Raw genomic sequence first — 19,302 nt, 5'->3', positions numbered from 1 at the left:
CTAGCTAAGCATATCAGCAGATAGAGAGCAGTTATTCTAAGCTTCTTGGTATCACATATTCCATAAGGTTAAACTTGCCTTTAAGCACTTGATTCTCCCTTTAGTTTAAGGCTTGATAGTGTTATACTTTCCCGTTCACAGACACAACATTTGATAGAAAAGGAGTGTTTTTATCTCAAACAATACAGGCATCTAAGGTCTAGGTTGGATTGCTTGCGCAAAGTGGTGGAGTGATATGCAGAGGTTCTTGTGAGAGTCTTGACAGCAAGGTAGCTCTTTCATCAGTCATAGGCCTGTCTGCACAGCAGCACTGCTTTGCTTGTTCATATCTCAGCTCAGAACAGCATTGTACAGTTTGGATACAAATTATTCCCCTTCATTTCAACTAAGGGGATCTTAAGACCATAATGTATGATCTTATTTTAAGTTTGCATTCAGTGCTGGCTGTCCTTCTCTCTGAATCCTTTCACTGACCACAGGTGCTTAGGAGACATTCTCAGCAAAGACTGAGGCAAAGGTGGCATTGAGCACCTCATCATTACATATCTGCTGTCACTGTATCACTGACCCCTTTCAACATTGTGCTTGCATTGTTCCTGTTACTTTGCAATAAATAGCCTTTTACTACTATTGCAGTACTAGAAGCTCTTCTAGCTGCCCTTGAAATCCCTAACAGATTTCAACTGCTGTTGAGCTGCTCCTTTCCTAATGCTTCCCCTTCATGCCTGAGCAATGCTTCTAATTTTTTCATGAACAGCCTCTTCCTGCTTCAGATTCTTGTATACTGCTTTTTTTTTTTTTTAACTGGAATTCCAGTATTCTACTAGGTCAGGTTGGCCTCCTGAGATATCTGCTTGTTTTCCTGAGAAACAGGATGGACAGTTCATGTCACTGCACTTTTTCTTTGAACTAAATTGTTCCTGCTGTTTTGTCGCTATGTTTCTTTCTCGTGGCTTGGGGAGGAAGAGCAAGGGGAGGCTTGAGGTACTGCTGTCATGTATATCCAACCCTTGCTTTGTTAATCCAACATTGACTATTACTTTTTCTCCCCAGGAAGCACTTTTTAAAGTCTTTAAGTGCTATTGAGAGCAAAAGGGTAAATGTTCTGTAATGACTGTAAGGTCAGCAAGCAAAAGTCGAAGTTTCTGGAAAAGTTTGAAGGGAAAAAAACAAAGAAAAATCTATCAAAGGAAGATTATTTTCACAGAATCCCAAGGGTTGGAAGGGACCTCAAGAGATAATCTGGTCCAGCCCCCCTGCAAGAGCAGGGTAACCTAGAGTACATCTTGCCAATGTAGTGGCGTACCAGTGTCATGTATCAATAAATAATACACACCTATAGCTGACAATTACAATAAAATCATGCATTCAAGCAGATCCTTCGTGGCTCCAAAATCATCACAATGTAGTTTTAAGAGGCTTCTTTTCAAGAAGAAAGGTTTGTGAGATTTTCCATTCCTAGCATTCCAACCAAGGAATTAGAGTTTGCTAGAATCTGGTATGTCCAGCAAGGAAAAGAATTTACAGAAAAAAAAAAAAAATACAAAGAAGGCTGACTGGTTTTCCCATGTAGTTTGAGTATATTGGGGCAGGCTCTGTTCACAATTGTCCCTGTGCAGCTTAGCTCTTGTTATGTGGGTAAATTGAAAGCAGAATTTGAGTGGTTATTCTTCAATGTGAATATTCTGCTGTAGTGATCCAGAGGAAAGATTTTATTTCTATAACTGAGAGATGGTGCAGCTTTCTCTGGAGTAGGTCATGAAAATTTCTGTAACTTCTCACTTCTTATGTGTACAGTCTTTTCATTCTGAAAGATTTCTGTAAGAATTTATCCACAAATGAATAGCAGATAGATAGATTCAAAGATTACAAATAAAGGTCTTTAGGCATATCTGATTCCTTTTCCTTTCCACAGTTGTAGTGTTAAAGAAAAGGATAGAAGCTGTGCGAGTCGGCAGACTATTTCTGTTGTTCAGAGGCAGAAGCTCTCATTGAGGCATGGTATCTGATCCTAGCTTTTTCTACAGTGAATCAGTACTCTCACAAAGCTGGTAAGATATCTTTAGAGTTGGAGTACATCTCCTCTGTGTCAGGGTGTATGCATAAGTTGCTCAGGTTCTAAAAGTTAAAATAGCTTCTCCTTTCTAATCTGCAGAGTGTATCACAGGCCAAAGCCTTGCACCATGCAGTACAAACAGACCTTTTATCAAGCTTTATGAAGACACTGGAACTAATTCTAAATGATTTGAATAAGGTACCAGTCTCATATCAGTTAACGTGGTTACCATCTCTGCACAATGCTGCTTTGTTTACAGTAGCAATATCCTTTGAGGGAGAATGGATTCTGCTCATTTCCATGCTAAGAAAAAATACCAGAACTTGTCTCTTAACAGATACTGCAAATTTGGCAATTAATGATGTTACTGATTATGCTACAAGGAATTTAAAAGACTGAGAGAGTTGAGGCACCTGGCTGGGATAAAAAAGCCTTTTTCTTCATGCTTAGATAGTAAACTTCAGTAGTAGTTTTCTTGTATCACTAGTAGCAACTATGTTTTGAAAAAAAATAAAGAAGAGGGTCATATTTCTTTCCATTTATGTAGTCATTTAAGCCTCCTCAAATTGTCCAGTTTCTCAACTTTGACCAAAATGCACTTTGCATAAGTTTTATGTGAGTTTATGTAAATGCCAGTCTGTTTATTTATCAGTCTTCCTGGGTCTTTAACTGTGTAGGGAATAGTTTGTTTTGTAAGCCAGATCTGGAGTTTGAAAAGGTTGCAGTATCATTGCTGCCAAAGGATTTTTACATACATGAGGCACTCCTCTGGTATTCTGAATCATTCTGAAAAGAATATTAGTGTAAATGAAACCAATGTATCTTCACATTTTAATCTTGCATTTTCCTGTTATGTTACAGCATGATTTAAAAAACCTACTGCATGACTTGAGCTCTTTAAAATAATACTAGCTTATACTCAGTGAAATATTTTTAATGTACAGCAGCTTCATGACCTCAAAGTTAAATTAATTTTAATGAGAAATAGTATGAAATGAAATTACTAGTGTCTTGCAGATTAACTTGCAGTGATCCTAATGACTCCAAAATGAAGTCATATTAATAAACAGTAGCGTTCTCCAACAGAATGTGAAGGTGAAGAAACACTGGGGGTTTTATTTCTTTGGGAGGAAGAAGTGTATTTTCATTGTTATCAGAGGAAACTGATTACATCACTGATGCTAAAAGTTGTAGCTAGAAGATTCAATAAAACAGACATCTCTAGGTACTCTAAAGACCGCAAACATCACCTGGTGAGAACTCAGATATTATTATATTATTAAAGTATTTTCTATTATCTTCTGCTTTGTACTTGTGTTCAAAAAGTATAAAGTTTGAAATATACAGAATTGTTTACAAATGCTTTTGGTTTGTTTTGCCACATGTTTTTGTCTATATGAATTTTCACAATCAGGAGTGCACCACAAGATAAATGCCTGTCACTGATTTTAGCAGGAGCTAAATACATGTCTATTGTTAAATACCATGTAATGAGCTGTTCATGTCTGAATAAACCTAGTCATAGTCTGTTCTAGGGTTTATAACGTACATAACTCTGTGAGTTATGTGTTTCCCATGGCACAGTTTTGGAGTTTAATTGGTAAGTTTAATACAAATTGCAGAAAAGAATAGCTAATATTTTTCTTTAAATAGTTTTTTTCACTTTTTCCTGGTTAAAGTTTTCTTAGCAGATGAAGATTTGCCAAGAGTAATTGTGGTTAGGCATAGATGATTTTTCTTCACTCTCTTGGGGAAAGAGTATTAAAAGCACTGAGTGTCAATAAGAAATTCCTGAAGCAAAGCTTTTTACTGTGTTAACAGAATAGTGGTGGTGAGGGCTGGGTTTGGTTGTTGGGTGGTTTGGGTTTTTTTGTTTGTTTGTTGGTGGGTTTTTTGTGTGGTGTTTTGGGTGGTTTTTTTTAGTTTGTTGTTGTTTGTGTGTGTGTGCGTTTGATTTAGCTCAGGGGTTGTGAGAGAAAGAGACTTACAGCTCAGTATTCTGCTTCCAATAGTTGTTGATGTGTCTGTTTATGTAAGAAAGCAGGAAAAACAAAGAGATATGTCTTTTATTTATGTTATTTTTAACTGATGTGCTTCATAAAAAGTGTCAATCTGGAAATATTCTATTTTTTTTATTTTATTTTTTATGTGAGCCAGTTTCATGGGTGCATCCCAAAACTGAGCTTCACTAGCAAGAAGTTGAACAGTTTGATGCACTCTGAGAAAACACATCTTCCATGTTGCTTGGTAATTTCATATGTTTTTCACAGCCCATTTATTAAGGTAAATGGATAGTTCACTCCATTTCTTCTTATGTCATCCATGATTTTATTTGGACCACTATCAAACTTCTCAGTTCCTTCTCTAGGATTAAGAGGCCTATCTTATTTATTCTATAACTTTGATCGCCCTAGTTGGCATCTCTTTTGGTATTTATATCCTTTTTAATACAGAAGGGTGGAGGTCCGAACTGTGAAAAATATTTGTTACTCACCTGCATCTTGATTTAAGCAGCAGAATCTATTATATTTGATAACCTTCCTTAATTCTAAGCTTTCATTCTGTTTGGTGTTTTTGTTTTTGGAGTGCTACTGAACAATAAACTTCTGGAAGCTTCAGAACCGGTCACTGTGTAAGGGAAGACAAGATGTATTATTTGAGTGTTGCTAAATTTATTTCATCTGCAGTCACTCAGTACAGAGTAATTATTCTGTAACTTTTAGATGTGACCTTCTCAGTCCATGACTAATCAAACTCTCCCTTTTTTTCTGAATCCTTATTTTGACTAGTTGAATCTTCTCTGGAACTGAAAAGTGGTATTTAACTTCAATACTTATACTCAATACATTATAGCACCTCATGGGAGTTATAGTTTGAATATCTTGTTCTCCACAGTGGCGCTATTACATCATTTCCCTTAATCAATTCTATGCTCTCCTAAATAAGCATAATGCCCTACTAAATATCACACTAGCTGTATCATTATTTAGAAGTTATCATTGTACTGTTGCTGCATAAACACAATCAGAATATTCAACAAGGGCATCCAAACTGATTGGAAGGAAGCTTACCTTACCAGGGGTGGACAAAAGATGATTCTGCTTTCCTGTATTTATGAAACACTGTTATCTGTCTTTAGAGGTATCTGGGACATTTGCACCTTTTCCTTTCATCTCTACATATGGCACTGATTAGAGCAAGAAGAGATGCACTGCTACTACTCATTGTTATAAGATTGTACCTAGAATATTGTTTGCAACTTTTCAATCCTCCGGAATTCAGGATTTCTTCTTTTTTTTTTTTTTTTTTTAATCAGATTAGCACCAGATAATTCTAAATTCTAGGCATAATTCTTATTCTACCACCTCTAAGGACCCTTTTAATATTCAAATTCAAACTCATATTCAGAGTTATGTGTGAGTCTACCATGACTTCATGCTTCTAAAGATAAGGTGGCAACATGATGCCTGCCAAATGCTGAGGTCAGACTGAAAAAGAATATTAAATCATCTGTTTTTCTGGGGCTCTCTTCTAGTTCAAAATAAAGTGGGGAAAAGCAAAGTAGGCACCAAGCTTATTCCAGGAACTGTGAGCAAAAGAAGACAAACTAAGACTAAAAGAAATGCTCTGACTTTTGTTTTAGCAGCATATATGAGACACGAGACTAGAGAGAAACTGAAGCAAGCTTGGTATTTACTCTGTTTTCTAATTCTGTAATCACCATACCCTGCCAAAATAGGTGATAGCCACTAGTCTATGTATTTTGTTCTGCCTTGCTAAACCTTTGAATAGCTATAGGAGCTTGTGCTTAAGGTCCCTGTTGCCCAGTATTCTGTCTCTCTGACATTGGCTACCAACAGTAGACAATTTTCTGGAATCTTGAAAAGTATCTTAAAATCTGCTTCAAAAGCTAGAAATGAGAGGTGTGTGTGTATGTGTGTGTACACATACATACACCTGTACACATACACTCATACATACACCCGTACACATACACTCTACTGGTGCTAGGTTTCTGTTTTATTTTTTTTTTAATTCCTTTTTCTTTTTTTATTTTTTTGCTTATGAAATTTTCAGCCTCTTCTATTTTCATAGAATCATAGAATACCAGGTTGGGAGGGACTTCAAGGATCATTTGGTCCAACCTTTCTTGGCAAAGCATTGCTTAGACTAGATTTCCCAGTACAAGTTTTGATCAGACCTAAAGAATAAAACATTACAATGTGTGCAGTAGATTGTGCATCTTTTCAGATGAACTAGATCTTATTCATCTTATTCTGATTTCTTCACTTCATAGAATCATAGAATCATAGAATAGTTAGGGTTGGAAAGGACCTCAAGATCATCAAGCTCCAACCCCCCTGCTATGGGCAGGGACACCTCGCTCTAAACCATATTACCCAAGGCCTCATCCAACCTGGCCTTAAACAGTGACAGTGATGAAGCATTCACAACCTCCTTGGACAACCTATTCCAGTGCCTCACCACCCTAACAGGAAAGCATTTCCTCCTTATATCCAATCTAAACTTCCCCTGCTTAAGTTTTAACTCATTACACCTTGTCCTATCACTATAGTCCCTAATGAAGAGTCCCTCCCCAGCATCCCTGTAGGCCCCCTTCAGATACTGGAAGGCTGCTAGGAGATCTCCACGCAGCCTTCTCTTCTCCAAGCTGAACAGCCCCAACTTTCTCAGCCGATCTTCATATGGGATGTGCTCCAGTCCCCTGATCATTCTCGTGGCCCTCCTCTGGACTTGTTTCAACAGATCCATGTCCTTTCTTATCATATATATATATATTTTCAGCTAACTTAGAGAAAACTACTATCACCATTATCTTGTCTCAGTTAGAATCAGCCTAATTTTCTGGAATCTTGTAATACGGTTACTATGTAAGAAGAAAAAGAGTCAAGAAAATTGCTTACCACTACTAGACTTAGTAGAAGTTGTAAAACCTGCAAGTTTCCTTGAAAAAAAGTGGATGTGTACACTTGTGTGGGGAAAAGAAATACTTAGTATTACATATTCCATTCATGTGATTTTCTGTAGGAGATGGAAATACATGAGAGGTAGATAACAAAAAGGGGCAATTTTTTGTTTTTTCCTCTTGCTCTAGTGTTTCCTTCCTTGGGAAAAGATTGGGATTGGGAAAGGCTTAGCAATTCATTCTTATATAAGTTGCTTCTTAAGTAAACATGGTATACTATACCTGCTTTTATGCTACTTTGAAATATTCTGGAAAGTACTATATTCTGGAAGGTAGCGGTAGTTGAAAAGGTCGTAGAAACATGAAAATTGTATCTTGTCTATCTTGGTCTTTCAAAACCTGCCTTTTTCTAGAGCGAATAACGTAGAAGCCTTCTGAAATCTGCTTTAGTAAGCTTACAATGAAGCAATATTAAGATATAAATATTTTAACCATTAATTAAAGCATTAAAAGCACACCCGTACATAGAATCACACACCTTGTAATTAGCAAAAATCCTTTCTTAGAAATGACCGCACTGTAGATAGCTACAAATTATGCATAATATCTCCCTATTTTAGGATCCTTAAATCAGTTTGAAAGTCTTAGAGATTTGTTTGTAACACTTCTGATCCAATTACTTTGTACTTGTTTGCTTTTCTTTGTTCCTTCTCCCAGAGGCTGTTCCACACTACTACAGAATAGGTATTTTGCCACCTTTTTTTTTTTTCTCTGCCTTCTTGGTAAGTGTAAGTCTTTAAACAAGCCCTACTTGCCTTAGAAGAAATAGCCATATGAACTGACTCAATGGAATCCTATCATTTTGCTAACAAATATGCTAAATATTCTTGTCTAACTCTGGTGTTGCTTGCTTGCTTTCTTTGCATAGGGTAGATGATTTGTGCATTTATGAACTATTAAGCATCTTCCATGCACTACCCTCAGGAGGCTCAATAAAGACATGAAATTATTTCTGCCTATGTCACATTTATTAATTTTAGTCTCTGCGTAAGATTTACATTTTACTGCAGTGCAGGAAGAAGAAATTAAGCCAGGGTTAAAGGGGAACATAAATTGTTAGCTTGTGCCAGTTTATATTATCTTCTCTTACCACCCTCTGTGCTTCAGAAAATTTATTTTATCTTCCTGTAATCGCCTTCCTGGATGCAGTTGGTAAACAAGAACAATGCATATAAAAGACAAAATAAACAAACATAAAGTCATTCCTTGCATAGTACATCTAGTATAAAATAAACAGGAGAGTTTGATTGAAGTTACCAATTAAGATACTGGAGCTGCTTAAAATGATTGAGGGGTAACCCATTCAAGAGTGATTGGGGAGATCTGGGGTCAGCTGGTGGACTGAATTCTCTCCATAGGCATGCAGATTTAAACCTATGCTTATGGAAGGAAGAATCTTGACACATTCATTAGAGAAGACCAGGCGATGTTAACCGAAAGCACAATCAGAGAAAAAACTTTTCAATGTAAAGTTTATTTAAGAAAAAAAAATAATTCTGGCCAGCCTGTGTTCACAAAAATCAAAGCCTAATCTGTAACTAAGGTAAAAAGGTAGAAACAGCATTTTCTGTGGTGTTCAGTGAGAAACTGTACATAATGATTTGCAAGGTCTCTGTAGCAATACTGTATTTTGTAAAAAAACAACAGGGAGGGGGTTCAGCTTGGATCCCTCTCCCCACAGATGTATTTTTCACCTATTGCAACTGATGCAAATCCAAATTTAATGGCTGGTTTGGAACCTGCTTTTTTAAAACAAACAAAAAAAAGTAGTGTGTGATACAGACAGCTAAGGGATTAAATCTTTCTACTTCTTAGACATTCCTTCTTGAGGAGGGTTTGTTCTTGATCTATTGTTATGCTGAGATGGATAATTTGATTCACAGTTAGAAAGAGCTGGAGGTTTTAATTTCAAATTTTGCTCTGAAATGCTGCATTACTTGCATTATTCTTTTCACCATAGATTCGTTACTGTCATTTTAGGATTTGTTAATATTTGTAAACTTGTAAAAAAATAACAACCTTGCTGATAATTAGAAAATTGCCATTCCATAATGGAAATACCTGAGCTTTTACTTAAGACTTTTTTTTCCCTTTAATATGAATGTTTTAAACACGCCTTAAGAAGAAGCCCTTTTGAAGAGCAATTGGAAGCAGCTAGTGTTACAAGTACTTTATTTCTACTGCAAAAATAGCTGTATGCAGTCCTGAGTGATAATAATCTCTACTGAATTTCACTCTCTAGACTGATAAAAACCTCAGCTGAAGATGTGGCCAGTTACAAAGCCGGTTTCATCTTTGCCATGCACAATATAGCTTATATATGCAAACTAGCATGTAATTTAATCCGGCAAAAGTGGAATAGCCTGTTAGAGAAAGTACACTGGAAAATGGGCAACCAGTTGAACATGTTATATTTTAATTTGCAGAGACAAAAATGACAAGCAATTTATTTACATAAAACTGTACAAAACCAAATTAAATTATGTAAATATTTCATAAATAGAGGTGGACTAGCGTTTAATACATTTTGTCATGTTTAGCATAGTTGCGTGCATAGTGACTCATAATAAACAATGATAAATTGTTCTCTGCTTCACTATCAACATCCAAGTTGCAGAACAATAGTCAATGATTAATATTACAAACAGATCATACCACACTGAATGCAAGTGCTTTAAAATTTAGGAAAAAGTTGTCTGAAAGCATACCCCAGGTAGATGGCGAATGTTGTCTTCTTGCTTGTGTTTATGATCTTCAGTCAATAATACAGTTTATCTGATGGGCTTTCATTTATATTGCTATTTTATCTTGCTCATTCCTTAAAGAAACACTTATCACCAAGGAAACAAAAGGAAAAACATTTTGTTGTTCAGGTTCCTTACAGTGTTTGGTGATGGCTGGATTTATGGCAAGGTCTTTATCCGTGTTCTTCATCTTCCTGCTTGACAGCTTCCTAGGGTAGCCTTTCAGGCAATCATTTCAATCCCATTTATGTTTATTCCCCACGTAAAAATAATGTTTAACTTTTCCTGAAACTCAGGCAGCAGGCCAGTCAGAAACCATATTGAATAAACATAGTGGATCTGAGATTCAGAATGAGCATTAGATTTCAGACCAAAGCTATTGAACTTTCTAATACATATAAAGTTCTATATTAATGCATCAATCTATGAAGGTGCCCTAATGTAAAATACATGCAAAGCTCATTGGAGTTTCCCATAGATGAAAATAAAAGGGCGATTTCTATACTGTGTAACTGAAATGTGATAATGGCTAAAAAGCAATTAAAAAAAAAAGTCAGTTTTTCCTGGCAACATTAACTGGTGACACCTTGCTAAATAATTATAATATAGACTGATCACAGCTTTCCAGGCAGCAGAACTAAAAACAAATAAAAAGAATCCCAAACGCTACATGAATAGTAATTAAAAAAAAAAAATAGTAATCCTCAAGACCTACTTAAACCACAGCCTTGCGTTAATAATGCTTAAGACTGGTCCATCAACTGAGTTTGGCAAAAGGCTTGTTTTTAAATATATTATTTATAATTTCTGAGAAAATAAACACAGATAAATATACAGGTTCAAAAAATGTTGGGAATAGCCCCTTATCCCTTAGTGTCCAAACCCAGCTACCATTTTACCATAATAATAGGTATAAAAGGCACAGTTGCATATTTTGCATTCACCCTAATTATTTTTTATAGTTTTATTTGTTTATTTTTATACAAAAGCACTCTATTTATGGAGTGGCACCGGATGTAACCTATTTCAAATAAAGAGGAAAAATACAAACACAAAATATATTTGTGTATCATGCCAGGTCAGAATAGCCAGCATATTAATAGTGGCTAGTTCCACTAGAATTACTGTGAATACTTACAGTAGATAGATAGAATTAAAAAAAAAGACTTTCACACCCATTTTAGATCTAAGGAGATGCACAGGCGTAAAGTATTTAATGACTGCCTTATGTGGTGCAAAAATTGGTGAGTGACCGCTGATCCATTTAATCTGAAAGACCTCTATGACCTGTATTATTAGCCTTTGTAGAAAAAGTGTCTAAGAATATATGGAACCAAGCTACCTAATTTCTTTTTGTGTGTGTGTATTACTAAATAAAACCTTATTAAAGGAAATTCTGTTGAACATCTGTGTTATGCAATTGTGCAATCTGTTGAAACGTGCAAGAAAAATGTGTTTACATTACATAAGCATTTTTAGAAGCATTTTTAAACAGGTACTTATACAAAGCGGCAACTGCTGTATGCAGTCTCATAACAACGTACTAGTTTGCATCTCTCCATGTTACTTAAATTTAAACATAAAAATGTTCAATCTTTATTAATCTTTGATTTTAATATTTTCTTTCTAAAATGTGCCCATTCATCATAACTGCTATACACAAACTAATGTTACTTGAAAAAAGTAAACTTGATGGGGGAGAATGAAATAGCCAATAATGGCACATATGAATTCAAAAGATAAATGTGATGAGTTGTATTGATTTACCAACTTCTACTTTAGAATTTTTAAGGTTATTCTATGCAATTTGTCAAAGCAGGAAACTACCCAAACTACATTGTGACTACAGTATACTAGCGAGCCATCTAGCCATGCCTTAACACCTGGTTAAACAGCCAGGGATCTGAATGCTTTCCCCCTCCTGTCCTTGCTGTGTTCGATTGCTGCTTTTGTCTGAATGTCTGATCTCAGTCTATCATGATTACTACAGCTTCAGCTACAAAGCAACTGGTTGAAGTTGTGCACGTTTTTTTGCTTTTATTGCACAAAAAACTGTTTCATTTCCTCTTCCTTTGAAGAAGTACTCACCATGAGAATTGTTAGAGCCCAGAGATCTTGCACATCATGGTAGCTTGGACTCCTCTTAACTTTTCTTGACCTGCTAGGCAAGTACGATTCCACTGTTTATCAGACCATTTTCTATCTAGCCTAAATGTTCTGAGTCTTGATGCCATTTAGGATTGCACTTCTCTTGGCTTTAATGCACTTGTGTTTCAAGAAAACCTTCTTTTTATCTTTGATATAATTATTGTTAATCTGCAACAGTGATGACAAAAGACTTAGGATTCATTCCTTGCACTCTGAAAAGAAGTTTTTGCATTTGACTTGTAATATTCTCATCACTGTATCATCCCATTATCCACGCTTTCCATCCCACCAAGCATTCTCATTAACACAGCCTTCTATTACTACTGTTAGTTTTTAATCATGATCTTAAAAATTCCCTGGAACTAGCATATGCAGCATACCATATGCAGCATCTGCTGCAACATACTATGTCTTTACAAAAAAACCCCCACATCAGTTCCTTTGGGCATTCAACTGAACTGCACTAGGAAAAAAAAATTGTCATCTGGGCTTGTGAACTGTGCTGCTGTGCAAAATGTAACTGAAGGTATGTTATGACTACATGTGTGTATTTGTAAATATATTAGTTTCCTCAGCCAAGCCCCAATACTTAGCAGTTCCCCTGATCCATTGTGTGATCTTTGGCCTTTTTGTTATTATGATCTTCCCAGCTAGATGTTAGTCTTGCCCCAAATAATTATTTCAACAGTTTATCATTAATATCCTACAGTATATGTGTTACTAATTGTGTTTACTTTGAAGTAATCATTACAGAGAACGAGAGCAGGACAGAAAGAGACACAAGCAAGAACACATTTGTTCTATGGACAAAACAGAACCAGAGTTCATGAATAATAGGAAAATGTGCCATGCTTTTGACTGCAGTCTCAGGCTGAATGTATTTCTGGTGCTTCCAGCCTCAGATGAGAGGTGAGAATATTAAAGCTGTGGTCTTCACAAAGTGCCTATTAATGAGTATTCCTTTATATTTATCTCCATATCTGTACGGTTTCTGAAGGATTGTCCCTGGCGGGGATCAGCAATATTCAGATGATATGTTTTGAATACATTTTCCCTGACCTGTTATCCTCAACAAGTCGGATGACAATCAAACAAAACAAGTGGCTTAACTCATGCTTCTGCAGAGGGGAAACAAGTGTGTTGTGTTCTTTTTAATCGAGCTTGTTACTATGGGAGGAATTTGCAACCATAGATTTAGGAAAATAAAAATCAGAGAGGGGGAATTAGACATGCAAGTAATAACATTTTCTACATTGTACAATATAGTCAGGCAGACAGTATAATTAAATGCCTGCTATGGAGGCAGAAGTTGCAGCTGCATCTTTTGTCTCTTTGGTGGCCCCCTCTTTTTTTGTCTTTTTCTTTTCTTTCTTTTTTTTTTTTTTTGTTAAAATTGTTTCCATTTTAAGACTTTTGCTGCATTTCTTTCTTATAAATGAAACTGCTCTTTATGTAGGCTGTTCTTTAGCCTACAGGTAAACTTCTCTTCTAGTTAGAGTATTGACAGGAGATGGCTTGTATTCCCCTGTCTGTGTAAGGGGAATATCCTCTGGATTGCCATCTTCATTTTTGCTGAAACTAGCCGCACTGAAGGTCTCATAGGATGAGGTCAACTTTTTGTTAAGGAGGTTTCTGTTGCGATCACCCATGAGGGAAGCTTCTCCATTGGCCAGCTTTTCCTGACTGCCCCGTTCATCGACAGGCATAAAAGTGGAGAGTTTTGGCTGGCTCTTCTGCTTTCTTTCAGGAGAAGTGCGAACTGGCATCCAGCAGGAGTCCGAGTGGCCATACTCATCACATTCTCGGGTACACTTCCCTGTCAGGGCTACATCTGGTAGAGGTCTTGAATCTGAAAGTAAAATAGAGTTGTCTTTACAAATGACTAATATTACAGTAACTTCCAGTGAAAATGAGAATCTTTAAATTCACAAAAGGTATTTTAAAAGGTCTTGGTATGAATGTTGCAATAATCTCCTCAGTTAAGAAGCTTTTTTTACATTGCACGTGTGCATGGCAGCAAGCATATTTGTACAGATATCCTCAAGAACTGAAAAATAAAACTATTAAGCCACTTTTTGTACTTTTAAATCAATCTCAAAAGCATTTGGTATTTGGTACTGAATGATTTTTTTATATCTGAGAGAGTCAACTAAACACTTAATTCCATACAGCCGACTTTATTGAATTTATTAAAAATACCTTTCTTTGATTTTTTTCTAAAGAATATTTTACATTTACATGAAAAGAATGTGAGGGCCTGCACTCTCAAAATAGTTATGGCCATGCTCAATGCCCTGCAAGTGAGAGCTCTGTTATTGACAATGGAATTCAGTATGCTCATAACATAAATATCTGCTTGTATTTCTGACAACTGGGCATTCATTGTTAGTACAAAAATTGTTATATGAATTGCACAACCAAAAATTAGTTGAAGCATACAAAACCCCTTCTTTATAAACTTAATCTAACGTGTATGGATAAAGGTGTTTTGTTTTGTGTGTGTGTGTACTTTTAAGAGCTTTCACTGAAAACTAGCAAAGTTCAGGGGACTGCATTGACTCCTACCTGACAAAAATACAGTTTGTAATTTTTGCTTTTTGATACTCACATTACAACTGAATTAAAAAGCTGCCTCAACTGTTTTAAATAACAAGTAAGATTCAAAATGTTACTTTTATTCAGTTATACCATACTTTATGATCTATAAGAAATAGCTGCAGCTGCCTACAAAGCAACAACATAATATTCAAATAGTTAAAGTTGACAAAGAACAAAAATTGACAAGTAAATTAACTTTTCCAGTTTATTTGATATGACTTTCATATTATATGACTTACTTGATGGCACTTTCAAGGTTTCTTTTATAAAAAAAAAACTTAAAAAGGAGGAAGGAGCTTCAACATGAAAATGCAGTAAGGTACTTCACAGGGGCTGTGGCAATTTTCTACCTCCTCAGTACAACACATTTATGTGGACAGTAGTTCTACCAGTTATCCTTACAAAATACCTTTCAAAGGCTTATTCAACTTTCATTTTGTTACTTCAATTTTGCCTATTCTTTCTTTGATTTTGGCTCCTGGATGGTTTTCTTTATTAGTGACAATTCCATCTATGGATTTTTTATAAATTCATATAAAAGATGGCTGCTGAGATTAAAAAAAAAAAAGAAAAAAAAAAGAAAAAAAAAAGAAAAGAGCAATGCAAAATCCTTTGCCTTTTCCAGAGTAAACTGTTTTAATTTAAAGTATTTAAAACAGCTGCTCGCAGAGAAAGAACATTTCAGTATGTACAGATTTAATTCTCATAGAATTGAAGAAGCTTTTGAGTCAGGTTTATGTTCATCTTGTCCTTATTTTCTCATGTATTTAAGCATTCATTAAATTAGAAATTTCTTGCAGTGCTGTAAAAAAATATGCATATTATTTATTATTAACAGTTGCCAACATTTTTATGGAATCTGCTGTACTGTATAATATTTCTTATTTCAATATGGCATTGATTATGATGAAGAGAACAGTACTGATGGTTAGATAACTGAGTAACTCTGTACCTGAGAAGTGTAAGGCTGGGAGGAAGAAACTGAGAGATTTCTCCCCTCCCTGCCCCCAGTTTTACATTTTAAGGCTTTTGTGCTTAGACTTAGCCATGATTCCCTCATTGTTTCAATGAAAAATGCAAAGCCTATGGACAGTTATCAGCCCACCAGTTTTCAAGATGAGTGTGTTCTGGAGACATAGACAGAAGATGGGAACTGTAACAGGAAAATTCTCCATTTGTCAGGTAAATCTAGTATTATTCTGGCAATCCCTAAAGGTAACAAGCTTAATTAGCTGCTGAGATGAACCTAATGTGCATTTATTTTTTTAAATAGAAAAACCCTTTTAATATTTTTATAACAGCGCAAATCCCATTTCCATGTAAATCTCAATAAACTCTTCAAACAGCACCATATTTCCAAAAACTGACCATTAAACATAATGTTTACTCCTAGAATTTTGCTTATTATACTAGCAAATGCTTATCAAGGCAATAGGTCTGACCTTTATTTAACAATTGGAGTATGTGTTTATTGGAAAGGGGGTTTTATTGTTGTCCATTTTTTTTTCCAGATTATAACAGTTGATGTCTCCTTATATCTGATGGTTTCTTTTCAATGCGAACAAATACTGAGCCAGAATTACTTGGGCTGATAAAAGATCTTTTCCTCACTAGTGGTCACACACTCAATTTTTGTATTTTAGCACATCCCCTGTTCACTTCTGGACAAACATTAGAATTTGTTATTGTAAAGCATAAATACTTGCTGTACAATTCAGCCTTATAGTGTTCTTTTATGAAGTGACAGCCTCGAAGTCAGCATGTGGCTGGCTTGCCCTGTTGGGTTATGTGATAAATGTTATCTTCACAACCACAAAAGAGCTCAGAGAGACACAGGCAGGTAAATATCAGCTTAAATAATAGTACTCCGATGAGCTATTCCAAGGCCCATCACGGAGGTCATCAGCCCATCAGAGGTCCTTCTGCCCAGGCCCAGGGTAGCACAGGTGTGTATAGTGGCAGAAAGGAACCCAAATCAAGGACTAGGTAGGGCCTAGCAGAGCCATCTGCTCCACTGTCCAGGTGTGAAACCTATCACTGTGAGTCATTGGCAGCTGCTCTACAGATCATTTTTGTGTCTTAACAGGGAGATTACTGCCTAAAGTATGTAGGACACATTATGGGATATGTGGGAAAAGTAGTCTGGGATAGTACAGGACTTATGCAATATTTAGGGGAGGAACCAAAATGGCAACAAGTGAGGGTTTTAAGTGATTTGGGGAGGAACAAGAATGGGAAAACAGAGATATAAGGGGATAAAAGGGACAGTCACATATAAATAGTTTGTTGACTAAACAGTTTGTCTGATGTGTCCTGTACCTGATCAACACTGTCTGTCCTATCTTCCTATTAAATTCCTTTCTATTTTTTTCCTGGGTATGAGCTCTTTATTATGTGTGCATATATGTGTATACATATAAGTGTGTCTGCTCTCACTAATGGGCTTCCATCCTGTCCAGCCGGAGAAGGGAGCAGAATGAGGCCACTGGTACTGTGGCCTCACTCACCTGTGTTCCCATGAGTGCTCTGAGTGTCAGTGGTCTGTGTGGCCAACTGTGTATATATTTGATGTATGTGTGTGCTCTGTGTGTGTGCCTACTGTGAAAGCATCCTCATCTTTGATACTGGTTGGACCTTGGGACATGGAGAAGCAGCGGTAACCTTGTCTCCCTTGGGCTGTCAGATCCGGTGTGATATATTTTCCTCTAAAACACTCTTCAATTAATATTTGGCACATGCAGTTTATATAGCTTTCTACTACATTGCTTTCTTGCATCTCTTCCAAGAACTTGAATCAGTACAGCATTTAAGCACACATTAACTCTAACATGTTTTGAAACCTGTTGCATTTTAACTGCTCTTCTGCTTAAAAAAACAGACATAACATCAGCATTCAGCTGGGGAAAACCAGTGAAGGGAAGGAGAGAATGTTTTGTATGTGTGTGTATTATTTCAGAATATGAGTAAAATATTCAGTGCTGTTGGGACTAAATTATTACCAGTACCTAAACTAGTCAGTTAAGAAAAACTTGCATACTTTCTATACCCTGCAGTAGATAACAAAGATTCAACCACTGTTTTGAATAAACTGTCATACCACTTTAGCCACAAAGTAATTAACTGTATTTTTCCTAATTCCCTGAATAGATTTATCTTCTTTTTGCAAAGTAGTGTCTTTATGCTCCACTTTTTACATTTTATAGTTGTGAAGAATCCACGAATTTGAAAAAAACCCCACCTCTTGTCCTGTAGCATAATTTACGTCCAAGTGTATCTGTTTCTAAGTGATGTGCTTTTGGAAGTATTTCTCAGTTTAAAGTTAAACATTTCAGTAGCAACCGCCCTGCCAGCTGACAAACCTAATGGAATATGACACAGCAAAGAGTTTGTCAGAACAACTGGCAAATCATCAAAGAAAAGTATAACAGGTTTCTATCAGTTACATATCTGGAAACTTACTCAAATAAATGCTTAAAATGCCAGTTATTAGTATACAAATTTTATCATATCATTAATTAGTAAGAAAGTAAACCTGGAAGGACAGTATTTCTTATCATATGCAAATTTGCAAATTTGGGTTTAGGTTTTAACTGCTTATACATAGACTACTCAAATTTAAGCTTCTATTTGCATAAAATTATCTTCGGAATTACAATGGAGAACATTACTTTCAAACATACCTTCTTCTTATGATGTCTCTACATCAGAACTAGCTATCGCTTTTTACAAAGGCATTGAAAGCCCACTCCCTAAAATGCAGATATTTAGACAAGCTTTTAGTTGCACATGTGAATGGATACTTCAGAATTGAGTATTTATGAAGCAGATTTCACTTGCAACTGCTCAGATTTCATCTTTAAAAAAACCTGGAGAGCACTAATTTACAGGGTCCTGCAACTTATTTCTTCATTGTATCTGATATAAGCTTCCACCACCAATTTCCAAAGCTAGCTGGTAACTATAATCAATTTCTGAGAGGGTGATAGCTTATGTTTTCCATAAAACCTTGCACAACAGCATTCAAATGAATGGAGTTATTTATAAGCATGCTCATGTTTCTGCTGATTGTTGTTTTCTTGCTTTAGGGCCAGAAGGATTGCCTGTTATCAAAAATGGAAGTCAATCACAATGGCAGTGTGGAGAGAGCAAATATGATGTTCCACATCCAGTTTAAAGCAAAAAATTAAACAACCAAAATATTCCACCCAAGCAATTTTCCATTATTTTCTCTCTTCCTATTCCTTACCAAAGAAGGTCAATGTATTTAATCAAGTACAGAGAAATACAGTATGAGCACAGTAGTCAAAAAGTACATGTTGCAAGTTACATGCTTTTTTTGTACACACACATTTCAGAAATATAATCCAGGATGCACAATCACTCTGGCCCTGCTCCATGCATTTTTTAACAACCATTCTTGTACAATATATTTTATACAAACCCCGTGTTATCAGCCAGTCATGACATGGTCCTAGCATATACACTCTTTCAGAGAAAGATGCAAGGAGCTTTTCTTATTATTATCTTTTGTAAAACACACACAAAACCTATGGTAAAAAGAGACTTTAGATGTACTTAAGTGGTCAAAAGCTCTGTTCCACTTTTCCCTGGAGACGGAAAACCCTCTGACGCAATAATGATATACTAGCTGGCTTCAATAATGAGAACATTCCCAGAAAGAATTCTATGCCCAGAAAACATTCCTACCTGTAGACCATTTCTTGGAGAAGTATATATGACTACAGAAGCTATAAAGTACTACAGCATGT

At 36.0% G+C, this 19,302-nt stretch overlaps 1 protein-coding gene across 7 annotated transcripts in view; it reads right to left on the bottom strand.

The window, feature by feature from the left end:
• Window positions 1-9,437: 9,437 nt before the first annotated feature.
• The window catches only part of PCDH7 (protocadherin 7), a 340,281-nt gene continuing 330,416 nt past the window's right edge, over window positions 9,438-19,302 (bottom strand). For 6 of the 7 annotated variants that reach the window (XM_061379829.1, XM_061379830.1, XM_061379833.1 and 3 more), the window contains one exon: window positions 9,438-13,784. In XM_061379829.1, coding sequence (XP_061235813.1) covers window positions 13,405-13,784 — 380 coding nt within the window. In that variant the 3' untranslated portion in view covers window positions 9,438-13,404. The remainder of the gene's footprint in view (window positions 13,785-19,302) is intronic. The other variant, XM_061379835.1, reaches the window with a different exon arrangement.

The sequence above is a fragment of the Neopsephotus bourkii genome, unplaced genomic scaffold (assembly GCF_033783945.1).
Source record: "Neopsephotus bourkii isolate Nb327-2 ecotype Australia unplaced genomic scaffold, CSIRO-AGI_Nbou_v1 NB_1780, whole genome shotgun sequence".
Taxonomy (NCBI): Eukaryota; Metazoa; Chordata; class Aves; order Psittaciformes; family Psittacidae; genus Neopsephotus; species Neopsephotus bourkii.
The sequence above is the reverse complement of the archived record's forward strand: the minus strand, read 5'-3'. Positions and strand labels throughout refer to the sequence as shown.